Genomic DNA, 18,732 nt, shown 5'->3' with positions numbered 1-18,732 from the left:
TATGTCCGTCTATCATATCCCACACCCTGTAGTTTTCACTTCCACAGAAAGAGCAGAGTGGATAAAGTATTTATGAGTCAGCAGCCTTGATGTAGGAAATGCAAAACCACTTGAAATGTGCACGAAACCAGCTGGGGACTATCTGTTGAATTACAGTCTTTCCAGTTATCTGGTTTACTCAGTATCTTGCTGACCAACGCTCAACATCTTTCTCAAAACTCAAAGCTTTATTGCCATAATTAACAAGATTACACTGCATAAATCATAGCAAAGGCTGCTCATACATGGACACAAATATGAGATATTGATATTGAAATTACTTTGCATGAGCATGTTTGTGTTTCTTTCCCTTTATTATCATCATTAGCAGCTCTGAGGTGTAAAAAGAGTCACTGTGAATGGCGCCATCATCACCTTCCCTCATTACTGCCGCTTTTAGCTCTTATGACACACACACAACCACATAGACATGGGAACTTTATAGAGCACAGTTCAGATTTCAGTTCTTGAGAAAAGACTCTAGGATGATCTGTGGAGAACTTGCATATTTTGTCTCCCAGGACCTTTCTTTCCTTTTTCGCTAAGCCGCATTTTCCAGGATTCTGCATGTGCATGTGTGAGAGTGAGAAACAGAGAAAGACATGAACACAGAAGGTCTTTCAGTTCAGGTTTAAAAAACACCCTACAGACACAGACCTATAGTTTATTTTTTTTTACAGATCTTATTTTTCTCACCAGATTCTTCAGAAACACCAGTGTGGTGCAATGGACCCATAACATTACAATACACATGCAGGAGAGGAGCTAGAGAATGGATTAACTATTTAACAACTCGGAGGCTGTGAGGAAGGGAAAGAGGAAGATTCTTGCAGAAGAGTACAGAGTTTACAAACTGAAGCACAGGAAATCTCAATCATATAAGTCATGACAGAAACATTTAGCACTATGATCTAAAGCAAGGGCTTTACAACTTTTACTATTAAAGAACTGTTAGGTGTATAAGACTGATGAGAAACATTTTTAATTTGTGTCAGTAAAACAAAATAATGTTTGATTATAACATCTAAATAATATATATATATATATATATATATATATATATATATATATATATATATATATATACTTCCTTTTGTTAATCAGGAAAATGTTATGTAAAAATTGTTTTTAACTTTTTTAACATTTCCAAACAAATATATATAATCTATTCGTAAACACTGGCACATGCAAACGAAGAGCATTCAACCATAATTTTACGAATATATAAGAATACTTTTTGTGTGCAAAGAAAACAAAAATAACGACATTATTCAACAATTCTTCTCTTTCAAAGCAGTATTCTGCCATTTTGGAGAATACGACGATGCCTGCATGTACTGTACCTTCCTCTGCACATAAACAAGGCTCAGCACATACATGTTTTACATCATCAACATCACACATATGCATTGTTTATATGCAGAGGTACTCTCGATAATTGCGGAAGACATTTGGAGGAGAAGAATTGTTGAATGAAGTCATTATTATTTATATAAATTTTTTGCTCACTAAAAGTTTTCTTGCAGCTTCGTAAAATTACGGTTGAACCACTGATGACACATGGAGCCTGCGAACATTTCTGTAGCATTGCTTTCAGGGTCAGAAAACTCTTGCATTTCATAAAAAATATCTTATTATTATTATTATTTTCAGAAGATGAACGAAGGTCTTATGGGTTTGGAACAACATAAGGGTGAGTAATTATAATATAAATAAAAATATTTCTTCAGCACTAAATCATCATATTAGAACAAATTCTAAAAGATTTGAGACTTAAAGGTGCAAAAGGAGATCTTGGAAAATGCTAACATTAGCCTGATAGCACTGAAAGTGAACATCCCATCCTGCAATCGGCGTCCATAGCCATGTCCATGAACGCATTTATTGCTCACAGACAGTGTCATCATTTATCCATACCAGATATAACATTACTATGATAGGATACATCAGCGGTTCCCAATTCCAGCCCATGTTTCGAAGTAAAGTAAACCCCTGCTCAGGGAGATCAATGAACACCTAGTAAGGATCATATCGATTGGAACACAGTTCATTCACGTAACTCACTTCTCACCAGTTGGTAATCTGAATCGGGTGTGTTAACTAAGTGAGACATGCAAAATATGTGTGTGAGGACTGGAATTGAGAACCGCTGGGCTACATCATAAGTCATCAACCAGTGAGAAAACTTTAAAAGTACTACAATAACAGGAAAGAAGACCGGGTTGTTGATGTTTGTCTGTCATTCTAGTTCTGTCTGCACAATGTGCGTGAAAACGCTGATGACATATCCTGTATGCAGATACAGATACCTGCAGAGGTATGCGGATACATATGTTGACAGGTAGGAAAGCTATTTAAAATGCTTGGACTGAACGTTTTCATTGGAAGTACATTTCATAGTCCTAGGCCTTCCACAGAATATATAAATACAGATAAATACATTTAAACCACTTAACTTAATGATTGCTATCAGGATGTGAAGAGACTTTCAACCAGCATAACAAAAAACGTTTGTGAAGACAATCACCTATTTTAAGTCTAAAGTAATGGCTGCTGAAAACTCAGGTTTTTACTGTGGTTTTGAATAAATAAATACAAACTTGGTGGGCTCAAGCGACTTCTTACAACACACACAGAACCTGTTGCTCACCATTGTAGTAAAACTAATGGATAAATGGGGTTAAACTGACCTGACAGTATTACACTCCTAGCAATGGTAAAAAAAAAAGCCAAAATATTCAATAAACAAACACAGAGGAGGTGGGAAGGTGTGTAAAACTCTGTGAATGATAGCTGTTCCTGTTCTGTGGAAATCTGCAGAGCTTTCTGTGCTGATTCTGTGTGGGATGAGTGACAGGTGACTGGAAGAACAAAGATACAGAGCGATGGAGAGAAGCAGCTGCTGTGATAAATGCAAGTAGAACAGAGGTAGGAACAAATAGAAGAGAAAGGAATAAAGCAAAGACATGAACAGCTGGGATATTGAGATACTAAAATCAGTTTTTAAAGTCTCTAAAAAAAGACAGCGCTCACTGGTGGCCCGGGAGGCATCGCCTGAAGTGATTTCATTTTGCTCCCTCTTCCTCCCCCAAGGACCCTTAATTACACTTGTCGGAGGCACAGGGGGTCAGAGGGGTGGGGGTTGATGGGATGCTGGAGAATCTCTTCATGTATTATGGAGGAGTGAATCCCCTTGAGAATTATGTGTGTGTGTTAGTGAGGCATGATGGGGGGGAATGTCTCTTGGCAATCTTTCTTCAGCAGTTCAAAAGATGTGTGAAGAACACATGAATTATAAATCCCATCTGCACAAGACATGTGTGAGTTATGTGTGAGAGAGTGTGAAACACAAAATGCATTTGAAAGGTGTGATTGGAAGTGCTGCTCCGCATCCAGCGTGTGAATGTGGGTGTACTCCTGCGTCTACATGCACAACAGCCCCCTGTCTGTTCTCAGTGCGCGCACTCCTGTTATTTGCGGCGCACTCCAGATAAACACATCAGAATGTATTCATGCCGCCTGCGTCTGTGCTCTCAAAACTGCACAATCAGCTTCAGCGCGACTTGGAGTTTGCTAAAGTGACTCTGAGAAGTGGTCATTTGTATACATCAGGAAAAAAGCTATCAATAAAAAAATCACACTGGCTCTTTTATAAGCTGGATAGAAAGCATGTTTATTAATATGTTGAGGCAGTGCCTTAAAATCATCATAATCTACACGAAATAACAAGGAGTTTTCAAATCAAGCATGTTTCCTTCAGTCTGACAATAGATGGGACTCTTAAATGGTCCTCGTCATAAACCACTTACAGCAGCAGCTCAAATATTGTCTGCATAAACAAATAATGAAAAGGCCAATTCTGCTCTCACAATAGCTGTGAGTAAATGTAATTGAAGTAAATATCAAAGATGGAGAATTTTAGTCAAAATGAAAAAAAAAATTGTTGTCTAGTTAGGTTTGTTCAGACAGCACATCCTGGATACTGAATATGTATATAGTTAATAATCACTACTGAAACTAACTGAACTGTGTATGGACAAAATCACATTTATCAGGAAAATACAACCATTTTAGGATGCTGTGCGAATGCAAACTGTCTCCTCAGGGGGCCTCAAGAGGGTTATAGCAGGTATAAAAAAAGGGTTTTCCAAATTTTGTGTTTTTGGACTGTTAAAAATAATGAGCTATTAGTCTCAGCGTCAGAAGTCATGCCCAAAGACCACCCGCTCCAATCGCTAAATGTCTGTTGCATATGATACTCTAAACTGGAAACATTTTCACAAAGTCAGAAGTCTAAGTTTGATAATTTACCAAGCTTGGACGATCTTTTGCCAACATTTGAAAAGATTCCAGAGTGACCTCATTTTTTCACATCTATAAGTGAAGATGAGGTGAAGTACCTCACTGGAAACAAAATGGAACATCTGCAACACAAATAAACGTAACAACACTGACATTGCAGTTTGTGAATTCAATAAATTTAGGATCATCTGAATTGCGTTTTGACACTAAAAATAGACACATACTCTAAAAAAAACGTGTTGCGAGAGCATCTTATTATACTGGCAGTTGACGAAGTGCACACCACTAAAATAATAGGTGTTCAGTGATTTATCAGTATAATTAAAAAGGGTAAACTTTACACGTGATATGCCTGGTATGCAAAAATATCACTATCTTCACCTCGTTCATGTGCACTGGTGAAAGCGCAGGCAGAGATGAAACACCATCAATGCTAAATGGTTTAAATTAGGGAACGCCAAGTGAGAGCTCGCCAGCCGTGGGCTGCTGGTTGAGAAATGCTTGTTTGGCTGCTGACTCTGTACTTAAGTCAAGTTCAAACGAGAGCAGTTTTCCCGCTTCAGACCATTGGATCATTTAGATATATTTAGATTAGATATAAATAGAAATTTGCATAAAGACTGTGGTTGAAAAAAAACAAAACATATAAATAGTGCTACATTTGAGATCACTGACACTGAAACATGCATTTTCAATCACAGTAAAGAACCTCAGGAGAAGATCACCACTGCCATAAACATCTCTTTTGCTCAATAGGGAATTAAACCAAGACCTCAGAGGAAACCCACACACACATATAATCACATTTTCATTGATCACTGGGACTTGCTGTGTTCTCGTCCTCTCTCTACTGACATAAAGGTCAACAACAACAAATAAAGAGCAGTAGCGTAGAAACAGAGTGAGTTAAAAATGAAAGCTCATGTTAAAGATACTATAGAGGATTGGTTGCAAAAATAAAATGCTAAGGTAAGACGACATCAGCAAGATGAAGCGTTACTACGCAGTGTGAACAGTTGCTTACCTCACTCTTTCTGTCAGTTCCTCCAGAATCCATCCTCCAACCCAACCAATAATAATAGCAGTACAGAGTAGAGCATCATACATATGTGGAGTTTAATGCAGCATATTTGATGAGGATATTTTCAGGTGTGTAATGTCTGCCAGGACTAGTGCTATCATGCATTATTAAGGTGTCTCTCTAGGTGTCTTTGAGTCAGCTTTGATGTATTTCTTTTTATACCCTGATCGCTCAGATTCTACGCTGCCATTATACCTGCATTATGTAGGAGCCCCGCACTTTCTAATGGCCATAAACATTCAAGGGCAATCATGTATCGGGAATATATCCAGAAACTAGGGCTGTCGACTGAATATAGTGTGATTAATTATTCAAAAATAATAATGTGATAGCAAACTACATCATTAATCATGTCCCCAGCACATAAATTCTTCAAAAGGGTTTTTTTCAACCATCAGAGCAATTCAAGCTTGAAGTACCACCTTCGTGTTTTTGAAAGTACATGCAGACTGATTATTAAAAATACCAAAATACAATATTCCTTTATGATTAATGTTATGAAAATAAGATTTAATCATCTGCCATAATAATGTAACAAATCTTTCTTTGGCATTTTTTCTCAGTGATAGATGAAATTCATTGTTATCAATTTAATCAAAATTTTTATTCGATTCTCCTTCACAACAGCCCTGCTAGAAACTTTGTTATTGCATTTGCTCTCCAAATAACAGTACAATAACTGGCAAACAATGACATAAACTGTTCTAATTTCAAACAAATGAAAAGCCTCGTGGCCTGAGCTGAATTTAAATCTCCAGTTTAATGTGATTTATCTGCTCCCTGTGTCTTTAAATTCAGACCGCTCCATCATAATGTCAGTGCATAATTTATGAGTTGAACAACAACAGTTAAAACATCAACACGGAAGACTCTACATACAGCAATTCACTGAATGACTTGTAGAGAAAGACTGGTTGTCTGGTTAATGACGGACCAGTCTTTGAAGTCTGGGATTCGGCGGCTCTATGAATATCATGAATAAAATAAAATACATTTTTAATAATTCGATTCATTTATTCTAGAACACTGATTTTTTTAGGAAAGCCATCTGTGTTAGTGAAACATTTTCCTGCATGAGAGGCAAGAGAGTAGAGCGGCCGCTCTCACCAACTGTTCTGGACAAACACCATGTGCTAACGTAAGACAACTCGAGTGCGTTGAATACAGCACTTGATACGAGACATAAGTAATATGATATCCTTATGACTCAAATAACTGAATGAAAAAGAGCACGAAGCTCTTTGATGTACTGTCATGAACTGAATGAAGAAGGAAGCACTGAACTGTAATTTCACCTTCCTGCCATAAAGAAATATCCAGATGGCCACAGAGGTACCCTACCTGCCCAAACACATGTCAAGTATGTCTTGTGCACTTTCTTTTTTCAGCATACCCTCTTTTCAGTTCCTCCAGTGCACATTTCTTCTATGTGTGCCTGCATCTAACATGGGGTCCTTAGAAAGCTGAAGCTCTAGCTGGGAAAAAGACAGTGTTTAGCATTCCACCTGGTCATTAGGCAGCTGTGCAACTGATACATTCTGAGCCCCAATGTAAAATTAATGCCACCCTCGTAACAACCTCAGACAGACAGGCTAATGAGAGCATTGGAACAAGCATGGCATCAAGCATTCCATATGTGGCGCTATATTTTTAGCTCCATCTTCTTTTCACACTTCAGTGGCCTCAATCTTTAAACCCCACAATAAATGTAAAAAAAGTTTCTCTCATGATAGACTGGTGATTAAGCCTAACTTTGCCTAACCCAGAAAGGTTTACAAAGCCCTGGCTGGCAGTCATTACACGGTCAGGGTTAGTTGCTAATAGTGGATAGTGTGCAGCAATTAGCACAGGGTCCAGGAAAGCCCTAGGCAGTCCTTATTAAGTCATTTGTAAGTTCACTGCAGAGGCATTGGACCCGCGTATCACACCCAAGAGGACTGCAGAAACCAACACAAGAGAGAGATCCAGGCATCAACAATGGTCGATTCTAAATGATGCACTCGCTAAGCTGTCTACATGAACTTCAGTTCTTAGATGCATGGCTTTAACAAAGGAAAGTATTTACTTCTTACAACCCTGTTTTCTTTCCATAAGGGACCTTTTCCTTAGCCCATAAACAGTCTAAACCTGTTGGGTGAAACGTTTTACAACAAGGGTCAGCTGTGATCTGCTGACGGCCAGCTTGAATGTTTTGAACTGAAGAAACGAAGACCTCAGTCATCTACATTCACTCTCTTTTCGCTGGCATCTGCTCTTGGATTCTCCTCTTGCCTTATGCTCTTCCTCTTTACCTGAGCTCTGTCTTTGTTGACAACAGTCCTGCCCTCACTGGCATCTCTCTTCCTCTCTTCTGAGCTTCAGGAGCTGTTCACATTGCACTAGCTTTCCAGTGTTTTTCTATGTAAATGCATAGAAGATGGATGCATCTGGACATTACACTCGCATCTTGCAATTTTTTGCAGCTTCTCATTAATGACACGACATTCTAAATACACAATTCCCAAGATAAAATAAGTTCAACTTTTGAGAAAAAAATAAAAGAAATACCCTACGTTTTTTATGTCAATTATATTATTCATAATGTATTTCAATATCTATAACTATTTAATCCAATATGTAACTATTTAAAACCGTAAAGCAGTCATGTTAATAAAAACATTCTCTTTCAAAAAGGTAATCTATTATCTAGCAATGCTTATTACTATTGTTTGTACAGTATAAGGAGCAGAAGTGATCATGGACCAGAAATCACAGTGACAGTCTTATACCATAAATATATATCATGCTGTTCATCTTTAATAATTTCTGCCCTACTACAAAAATCCAGTACAGATTTAATTAGCATACTACATCTTTTGTTTGGAAACCCACATATTCACGTAGGGTATTACTTATTCTTAGCCAACGATCAGATTAAATACAATCTAAAGAAATTATACAGTAAAATGTTATTGTATCATTTGTATGTAATTTATTTAACAAATAATAAATGGATATGTTTGAAGACAGATAATGGGTGAATACAGAGGTTAGAAGTAAAAAAAAATCAAACAAATTGTATATTGTAAAGTAAATAGCTAGCCATTTTCTGTCTGTACTGTGTGTATTGTGGTTTTGTCACATTGAATACAATTTTTCAATTGTTTTGCATTTAGCAGTACAACCTGTAAGAGGGGCAACGTTTTATTCCCCCGCACAAAATTCACAAACATGGTTGAAGGGTGATAAGCTTAACTTGACCTGACTGAAGCTATAGCATTTAATATTTTCCATGATAAATCTAAAATGGGCATAAAATAAATCAATAGAAGAGCTTCTCAAAGGAAAATCATTTGAATTACAAATTGACTGTTGGTGCCACAAGGGATTTTTTTCCTAACCCACCATTAAAAAACTGTTTCTATTCTGACTGAAGTCATTTTTGTGTCTGAATCTGTAGGTTGTAAGTGTTTGAACTTAAATTCAAACAAAAATCTTCTGTCACTTACCTCCAAAGAGAACTCTCAAGAACTTTGTTGGAGTCTGCATGGTAATATTTAGTGAGAATGAGGATGACCTACGAAGAGATAAAAAACTGTCATTAAACACTGAACAAAATAATTATATTTACACATACATATAAACAAATGTCATGTACAATTTTATTAAAAAATACAGTATTTTTTTGAAAATCACATTGAAAATGTGTGTAAGATGGAGCAATTCGAACACATTAAGTACACTCAACCCTCCTTTCTCTTGTAGGATCTCATATCTGCGAAAAACATTTTAGTCTGACAAACTAAATTTGCTGATAAAATGTTCTCTAAACACAGCAGAGAGACATCACTGCAAGTGTCTAGTTGCTCGGACTTACATAGAAGCGTGATGTGTTTGTGGTGTTAGAAACAGCATATGCTAACCTCATTTGACAGATCCATCAAACCATAACCACATGATGGACAACAGCTTCCTAGCTTCTGCTATTAACTTACTCTTTTTGAATGTTCAGGACTGACTGCACTGCAAGCAGTTGCTATAGCACTGATGAGCATAGCATGAAGCCAAGTTATTTTCTTCAGCTGGCAGCAGGGAGTTAGCAATATGGCTAAGACTGACAGAAGCTGATGGCCTGTATTGCGCTACAGTCCCAGATTTAAACACTTATGTACAAGTTAAAATGAAGCCCAATATACTGAAACAGTATCTAAAACAGCAGGTTAGCTGTTTTACAACCTCTAAATCCAAAACACAAAATACGTCTTTCATAACTGGTCTGGATTAGATACATTGCTGAAATGCCAGCTGATGACGAGGATCAGATTAGATTTAGATTTTCTGATGACGTCACCACAGTTCATTTATTTTGTTGATGACTTTTTCTTCAAGAGTTTTTTTTTTTTTCATTTTTATAAAACCATAAAAATCACACATGAAATATGCAAGTGGGGTGACAAGTATAAACAGCAGCACATGGCTTTATTTCATCAGTTGCATTTTAGTATATTTTTAATCCAACAAGTATGATACACAACTATAATAGTTCTGAAATTGCATATAGTGACATCTTGATAATTTGAATTTATGTTGAGGGATTTCTTTATGTATTTGTTTGTGTTGTGGCATTTTAGCAAGAGCAAAGCTTAAAAAGGCAGCTAACTTGTTGATTAGGTTGCCAATAATTGCTTCAATCAATGCAACGCAGACAATGAAATCTACTGTATTCTCCACCACAAGATTCTTTCTGCAGGGTGATTCTACTTCCCTTGAAGTATTTTCACAATGAAAGCCACTATATCTCTGTAAAAGGGGTTTCAATCCCAGGACTTAATGTATTTGTGTAATGGACGTTAAATTATTATTATTATTTTTTTTTTTTTGTGCACTGAGGTGACAAACACATGATGATCAAGAGCACGCACACATAGGCTACTCAAAATGATGCCTTCCTCTGGTCTATTTGGTGAGGTATAAAAGCCAGTGTGAGGTGTATCCTTAAAGTCTCTCCTATCTTTTATTCATGTTAGTAGGATGCCTGAGTTTGCAGTAACAAATCAGTAGAGTGTGAGTGAAGGGGGATGACTTGTGTCTGTGTGTCTCCTTTATCTTTCTCTGCTGCCTCACACACTGGGTCTCTGACAGCAAAGCCCAGCGGAAAAGCACTGCCACGAAAAAGGGTCAGAGAGATTCAGGGCCTTGGCAGAGTAATTGACAGGTCAGCACTGGGATGGGGCAGGAAGTGTGTGGACCGGTCCAGCCTTGGGCTTTGCTTGGAGGATCTGAAAGGGTTATTGCCCTGAGCCTGTCCCTCCCTCTGCAGAAGACAGAGGCGCTAAAGGTCAGAAAGGTGTGAGCAGAAAAGCAAAGGTTTTTAACAGTATGGAGGTTATGTATGGCCAAAAAGCTTTTTTAACCTTTAACTGTGATCCATGGGAGGTCTCAAATCGAACTGTACCAAAACCCAGTTCATTAAAAATTAAGTTATTCCTGCAGTCATGTAAAAATACTGTATAAAGTGCATTGCATTCGAGCCAGAATATTTTTGAAGCAAATTTTTTTTTATAATTCCTGCTTCATTCTGCTAATCATTCAAAATTATTCAAAAAATAATTTTTTATTCCCATACACTGTTATTCGCTGTAATATTTCTGTTAAGACCAGTTTTTTATCTTTCTGAAAGCCTGCATTTATTTGATCAAAATACAGTAAAAAAAATTTAAATAATGGTTTTGTATTTTTCTATATTTTAAAATATAGTGTTGACAACTTAAAAAAACTAAATGTTGGGTTGCTTGATATTTTTTGTGGAAACCGTGATTACACACATAGACATTTCAGTTAAAAAGCTAAACAAAGAGAAACCTACTGTGACATTCTACATGACTATACAGTCTGTCACTTCTGATCAATTGAATTTATCCTTGCTATATAAAAGCATATTATTTCCTTAAAAAAATATCTTGCTGGGCCCAAACTTGTAAAAGTTAATGCATAAGTGAGAACAAACTTATTAAATGTGTTTGACTGTAATTCTGCAAATAGTGCGTATGAATCAACAATCTGTTTTTTGTTTATGTTTTTGATTTGATCAAAAACTACCCATCTGATCACAATCAAAATTGTTCAAACCAAGTCGGCCTCTTATGCTTTATTACTCCACATATTAAGTTCCTTTCCCTTCTCTCTCTCTGTCCTTCTCTTTGTCTATCATCAACTTCCATCAAAACAAATCTGAAAAGCATCTCAGGCATCAGGCCCCCAGACATCCTCTTGGCTAATTTGTCAAGAACATAACTATTTACCAGATGTGATCTGTAACTAATGTAAAGAACCTTTCTCTCTGGGAACACTGAAGAAACTGAGGGTCACTGTTACTGCAGACACAGCTGTATCTGGAAGAATAACCAAGTATCCCTTTCCACTTATGATTTTTAAAGACCTTATAACTTGGTGATGAATAAAACATTTATTAAACCTTGGACGAGCGGTCTACATTCACTCAACAAGACAGAAGGCATTTGTGCTTTCCCAAATAAATACCACAATTTGACCACCAACAACTGCGAATCTGCCCTATTCATCAATACAGACAACATTTTTAAAACTCCTTTTGAATTTATTATGCTGAACCTAATCAAAAAATATTAGCTGTCCACAGCGCATTTGGCTTCAGGCTACACAGCGAACAGTTTTCTCAGCCTACCCAGGGGGCCGAGTGCCCCCGCACAAGAGTCAGATGGTGGCCTTTGGAAAGAGTCTGTCTGCAGTACAACACTAATGAACCACTCACTGACATCATGCACATACAGTTTGAGGAAAAGAACAACTGATGATCAGCAGCTTAGAGCAGAGCCCACTGAACTTCTTACTGATATCAGCATGCAGAGAATGATTTTCACATCATTTACTTTTGAGCAATAATAAAGCTGACATCAGCTGAGAGTGAAGGGAAGCGATGACTTTCTTAATACACAGGTACTCTGGTGGCATCCCCTCAGTTTATCTGTTTACCAAGAGGAAGTGAGAGCAGACAAAGAAATACAACAGCAGAATCAGCAATAAGGACAAGAAATACTGTTATAGAGAGCGATTCTTGACTAGATTCTTGTTCTCTATAATATTTTGAGACAAAAAAAGATCAATCATATCAGTCATTTTAAGTGCATTAAGTGATTTATGCATCACATTATAATACACAGTATGAGAAATTGATATTTATTTTCAGCAGAACGCACTTCTTGATTCAATATGACAATGAAGCATGTTAAGGGCCATGTTGAGAAGAATTTTTCTTCCTGTTTTCAAATCTGAGCACTTCAAAACAGTAGTAAATAATAATTCATATTAGAAATGCATAGGTCGTTTTGAGTTCTGAAAATGGCATTATGTTTTTATTGCAGAGAAATCTCTTTAATGTTTAAATGTAAGCAACACTTTGATTTTCCCTTTCATTTATTTACATGAAAAAAATAAAACCACACTTCTACTGCATGGACAGACAACTTCCATTAAAAGGCCATCTTTCAAACAGTGAATTACTGCTTTAAAAAAATCTAATGTTGAACAATATCAAACATAGTTTCAATATATCATGCATCTTTAATTTTTATGACTAAAATTTCAACTTTCCAATGGAGCGATGAAAGCAGAAGCTGCACAGGGTGAAAAAGTGTGATTGTAAATACAGTTCTCTTCTATAGACACTACTTGAGAAGATAGAATATGCTTAACAGTGTGGTGCACGCTTCAAAAAAGGATAACGGAGACACTGAAGCTTTTTCTCAAACCTCAGCAGAGATCCCTGGGATTTGTCACCATCACTGTCCTGCATAAAAGCAGATAAATGCCTCGAGCATTACACACACAGACTTGGCTCGCCAAGATAGGAAAAGTATAAAAGCGCCTCTTGTAGCCTTTCTCAGCTGCATTGCAGAAGCCTTTACTCATAAATCATTTATCCATAAGTCAAAAGGGGTTTTTCTTCAGTGACATAAAATGTTGTCACTAAAGAAAAGTCAGGTCTACAGTTTGTCTCTCCATCTGTTCTGTTGTGAGACGAGGGGGTCACAGTTCTGCTGGGGGGAAAACGATTTCTGCTGCTGTGAGTAATGGCGATAGAGGCACGAGTATAGGCAGCCATCAATCAGTCCACCGCACGGCAGCAGACAGACTCTCTATCGGAGACCTTCTGAGGAAAAAAGAGCTGTGATCCCAGTGCATTTATACCAACACACTGGCTCTCATCCCAGAAGATCAGCTTGGCAAACTGGTTTTAGCTACATCTAAATCTTTTAGTCTAGAAATATCTTCAGTACATCACATGCTAGGAAAGACTGCAATTTGCTTGAAAGACAGCAAGTACAGCGCCTCCACATAAGGCTTCTGCAGGGCATCTTTTATGGACACTATAAATCTGGTACTAATTAGAGGACGAGACGGAGTGCAGGTGCGTAAGACACTGATAATCATAAATAAAAAATATGGAATAAATTATGGAAGCAATTACTGGTCTCACTGACTACGTTTTATAGAGGATATTACAGTTCTCAATCGATTCTTTTGCTGTTTTGATGTTAATGTTGTTGTTTTTTATTGTTTTACGGCCCCTGAAAAGGAGACAAACATCTGAATAGATTCTAACCTTGTTAAAAGGAGACTCTTTGAATAAATTGTGTTTCTTTAGGGATGCATTCAAGTAGGACACAAGGGGGGCCACTGATGAACCGCCTGACCTTCCCGTGTCTGTCTGCGGTTGTGAGTTTCCTCCTCCTGCTGGCTATGTTACATGTTTCATTCTCTAATGCCTGAAGTGCTTCAAAACACAAAAGAGAGGACAGAGAAATGTATTATTCCTGTCATACTTTCTCAGGCTGCTCCAAAAACTGCCAGCGCATTTTTCAAGCAATACTCGGAGAGCCTGATTTTCCTGAAATTTGTGAAATTTGTGAAAAAGTGCCGAGAAAAAAGTTCTCTTTTTTGGAGCTCTGGGAGAACGCCATTTCTCAGCCAGTTGGTGACATTTATTGGGGAAAAGTCAACCAGCCTGTGACGACACTTGAATGGACAAACACAATGCCACAAGAGGCACCATTGAATAAGGCATCACGGCAAACATACCACATGTGAACTGTGACTGCACAGAGCACTGACTTCAGTTCACTATTCCACATTCCAATGAACTTGGCGTTTCACTGAAGTGCAGTAAATCAAGTGATAGAGAGGGAAAATAATTCACCGAGTCTGTGCTGAAAGTCATTCTTATAAAGCCAGACATGGAAATAAATCACTTCGCAAGAATGCACGACCCCTCAACTAATATGTCTGATGCAGTGAGACCACACACATAGAAAAAGATACACAGAAAGCCATTCACGATTTAAATGACTGCACAGTGTCTCTCAAATTAACGACTGATTGGTTGGAACGGGGATACTAATGATAAATGTCTAATGTATGTTCCTCTACATTAACTGGAGAGTACTCCAGTTAAAATGTGACAGATGCTAATCCAGCCCAGGCTGATTACCCATAATCCTGTGGAGTGAAGTTCAGGATTTTAGGATGGACCCCTGAAGATTACTTCACACCGGCACACAGCTCTCTCCCCCATCAATCACACATTGACTATGTAATCTCAGAAATGTGAGATTATGAGAGAATTAGTGTACAGATGTGTCTGTCTGTAGAAAACGATCTGCTCGAATCAAGGAGGTTAGCTAACCAAAAGCATGTGTCTCGTAATGCACTTTGAAAAGAAACTTTCAGGAATTTTAACATAATGCCACACTTTTCATTGCAGAGTTCATGTTAAAAGTATAATTAGATATATAATGTCCAATTAAAATGAAATTATGTTTGAGAACAACCTGCAGCTACATATTTTATTCTTCTTGCCATAGCAATTAATTACAATAATTTTCAATATAGCGTCTCTGCCATTGCAAAGGCTTAAATGAGCACATTGGTTGAAACTCTACTCTATATTGGTTTTTAAAAAGCAAATGAAAAACAGTTTTTTGTATTACTGTTTCTGGCACAGGCTACCATTCAAAAATGTTGAGTAAGTAACAGCTCTTTTTTCTTAAAGAGATTAATACTTTTGATTTTATTATTTTATTCAGGATGCATTCAATTCGTCAAAAAGTGAAAGAGCTGTTCTTTTGAACTTTCTATTAAATCATAAAAAAAAAATATCATGGTCACCATAAAATTGTTGGCATTTTTAACACTGAAAAAAATTTATTTGGTATCAATTACATTTTAAGATTTTAAACACAGTTTGTAATATTTCACAATATTACTGTTTTTACTATATTTTGATCAAATAAATACACATAGAAAATGCACAGAAAATATTACAGACACTGTAATAATGGTTATACATTTCCTAAGTACTGACTGCCAATAAACACTCATCATGTGATTGACATAAAAATGCAGGAAAAGTGTCCACAGACCCACTGTCCAGCTGTGTTGTTTCCTCCCAGTGATTTTATTCCCATCACTCCCTGTGAATCCAGCCAGATTCAGATTTAAATCTGAGAGAAAATATAAACAAAAGTGAAAGCACAGAGTATCTAACTGTGAGTGCTGTGTGCATGTGTTTAAGACGTGATTGAATGGCCTGCATCGGTGCATTGATGAACTAAGAGGAAAAGTAGGCTTATAATGAACTGGCAAGGCCTCCTGGCATGCTGACAGTTGAGGCTTTTCTCAGCCAGACACAGTGAGAGAGGCTCATAGTGGACACAGCTGTTATTACTGGCATAACAGCTGTCACCTTTGCAACACAGTAATCCTTTTCTCTCAATCCCCCCTTTACGTTGTAATAAGTACCCCGCATATCTACCCCTCACCCCATCAGTTCTCATTTGCTTTGGTAGATTATTGCCTATGCATGGCAATAATACATCTTTGACAATACATTTCCATCTATATTTCTTTTTGACATTCTTTAAATTCGACATGATCCCAATATCAGTCTTCCACTGAAACTGTCCTGTCTCATTATCAGCATTCAGGGCATGAAGCTTCTTCCTGACACGTTTAGCAATGTTATCTGTCTTCACTTATTTGTGTACTTGTGTGTAAAGGATGAAGTTCTGAAGCTGTTGGACTAGCCCCAGATCAAATTGAAATGAATACATTACACATAACTACTAAATGTTCCGACTTATCAACAAAGCATTGTGTGCTGGGTCTGCATTCTTTGTTTAGGCTCTGAAATGGGTTGCCTTAAAAAGCAGTGGAATGTGAACCCCATTCTGTCTGAGACCCCTTAAGGCGGACCGCATGAAGCTGCGCGCTCCACTGAAGCGGTTGTGCCATGACGCTCCTTAACGAAAATGTTTGCAGTTCGCCAGGTTTCAGTCAAACATATAAATTCAAAAAGAATGACTGGAATTGAACAATAAGCATTAAAGGGCAAACAAACAAAACAAACTTGTGGGGTAGAAATCGTGAGTGGGACCAGAATAAGAAAGACAAAAGAAAACAAATAGAAAAGAATACAGAAATAGAATGATATAAATTATTTAAAAAAAACATTTAATTAATGTTAATTTGTGATGCTGCAGTTTTCATTTTTTAAGATTCAGTCAGATACAATTAGATGCAATCATCAATTCATATATATATATATATATATATATATATATATATATATATATATATATATATATATATATATATATATATATATATATATATTACACTTCATTACATTGTTTTAGAGTTAAAAGAAGTCCAAAAAATGTATAGATAATGTTGTGTGTGATGAGATGCCTGTACTTTTTCTATTTTACAGATTTATTTTTACAGTGTGTGTATATATACAGTATATATATATATATATATATATATATATATATATATATATATATATATGTGTGTGTGTGTGTGTGTGTGTGTGTGTGTGTGTGTGTTTAATCATTTAAACCTAAATCATTTAAATTCAGATTAATTTCTTACCCTGATCCATTACAAATGATTCTAATTCCTTGGATTTAATGCGTGTAATGTTTGAACTGTATGAAATATGATGGAAGGAAAAAAAGTAATTATTCAGCTTTATTTAAAAGAGGAGCCAATAGCTTCAGATGACATGAGAAAACTCAAATCCTCAGATATAAACACCCACAATGTTTGCTTTAACCTCTAATCTTTTCCAAACAAAGCAAAAACCATTGCCTCAGTTAATAGAGTCTTCTTTGATGTGTGCTGGTGCTGTCTCAAGAAGTCTAGATTGGCCGTGCACATATGAAACTATTACTTCAATGTGAGCCTTTATCTGGATTAGGGGAAATTACACTGACCACTAGAAAGGAATCCATCTGATGAGAGAGTAATTAAGAGGGATATGCTGACCACACAAGGTTAAGTGGAGAGCAATGTAAACAGGTTGAGCATAGAGAGATCTCTGAAGCTCAGCCTAATGCTCTCATGGCTAATTGAATCAAGTATTTTTTGGCCTCTTCACTCCATTAAACTGTGCACACAAGCCTGTCTGACTCCCAGGAGTAAAGCATCTCACTGCTGCCCTCTCACCCCTAAAACTTTCCTCTCGCTTTACTTTTCCTCTTCATATTATTCTACAGTATCTGTCTGATGCCTCTCCCTATAAACAGTTAATTAAATTAAATCCATTTAATTCGCATTAAACAAATTCTTAAAGGGATCTCTTAGATGGAAACTCACCCTCATGTTGTTCCAAACCTGTATGAATTTCTTTCATCTGTGGAAGTCATACAGGGTTTGAACAACATGAGGGTGAGTTTTGGGTTCTTTTGCTTGCTCACATGGTCGTATAGAATCTCCCATCATGGACTCTATAACATGTGGTATGGAAGAAAAAGGGTGATAGATATTTATTTTAACTGGCTGGAGAGTCTCTTCTATGTTTACTTGCAAGCAGTACTTTGTAAATGTGTGACCACCCTATTTTGTCTGTTTCCACTATGTTTCAAGGTGGTCAGCCTTTGTGTAAACATGTTAAAGGGAAAGAGACCCAAACAAGACCAAAAACCAGCTTTGACCTGAGTCTGAGTGTGTGTGTGTGTGTAACTGATCAATGTTATGTCCATCTTTTCTGCCTTTTCTTTTTATAGGTACTTTGCTGCCTCTAGTTAGTCATTTCTCTACTGTGTGAATGATAAGTGAATGATCTCAGGTAAAACAGCTTTCGTTTGCTCTCGAGTGGAACGGCTCTCATTAGTTGTCAGGTGAATCAGTTCTCTTACATTCTGTGCAGACTACACCAATCCACAGCAGTCTATTTCAGTGCCATTAGAATACAGAACCACAGGGATTCTAAGTTCATGGAAAAACTGACA

At 37.0% G+C, this 18,732-nt stretch overlaps 1 protein-coding gene across 3 annotated transcripts in view; it reads right to left on the bottom strand.

The window, feature by feature from the left end:
- The window catches only part of LOC113106131 (VPS10 domain-containing receptor SorCS2), a 166,635-nt gene that overhangs the window by 101,559 nt on the left and 46,344 nt on the right, over positions 1-18,732 (bottom strand). For all 3 annotated transcript variants that reach the window (XM_026267758.1, XM_026267757.1, XM_026267759.1), the window contains exon 2: positions 8,911-8,978. In XM_026267758.1, coding sequence (XP_026123543.1) covers positions 8,911-8,978 — 68 coding nt within the window. The remainder of the gene's footprint in view (positions 1-8,910; positions 8,979-18,732) is intronic.

This window comes from Carassius auratus, chromosome 7, assembly GCF_003368295.1.
Source record: "Carassius auratus strain Wakin chromosome 7, ASM336829v1, whole genome shotgun sequence".
NCBI classification, from domain to species: domain Eukaryota; kingdom Metazoa; phylum Chordata; class Actinopteri; order Cypriniformes; family Cyprinidae; genus Carassius; species Carassius auratus.
Note: the sequence above shows the minus strand (reverse complement) of the source record. Positions and strands in the feature narration are given on the sequence as shown.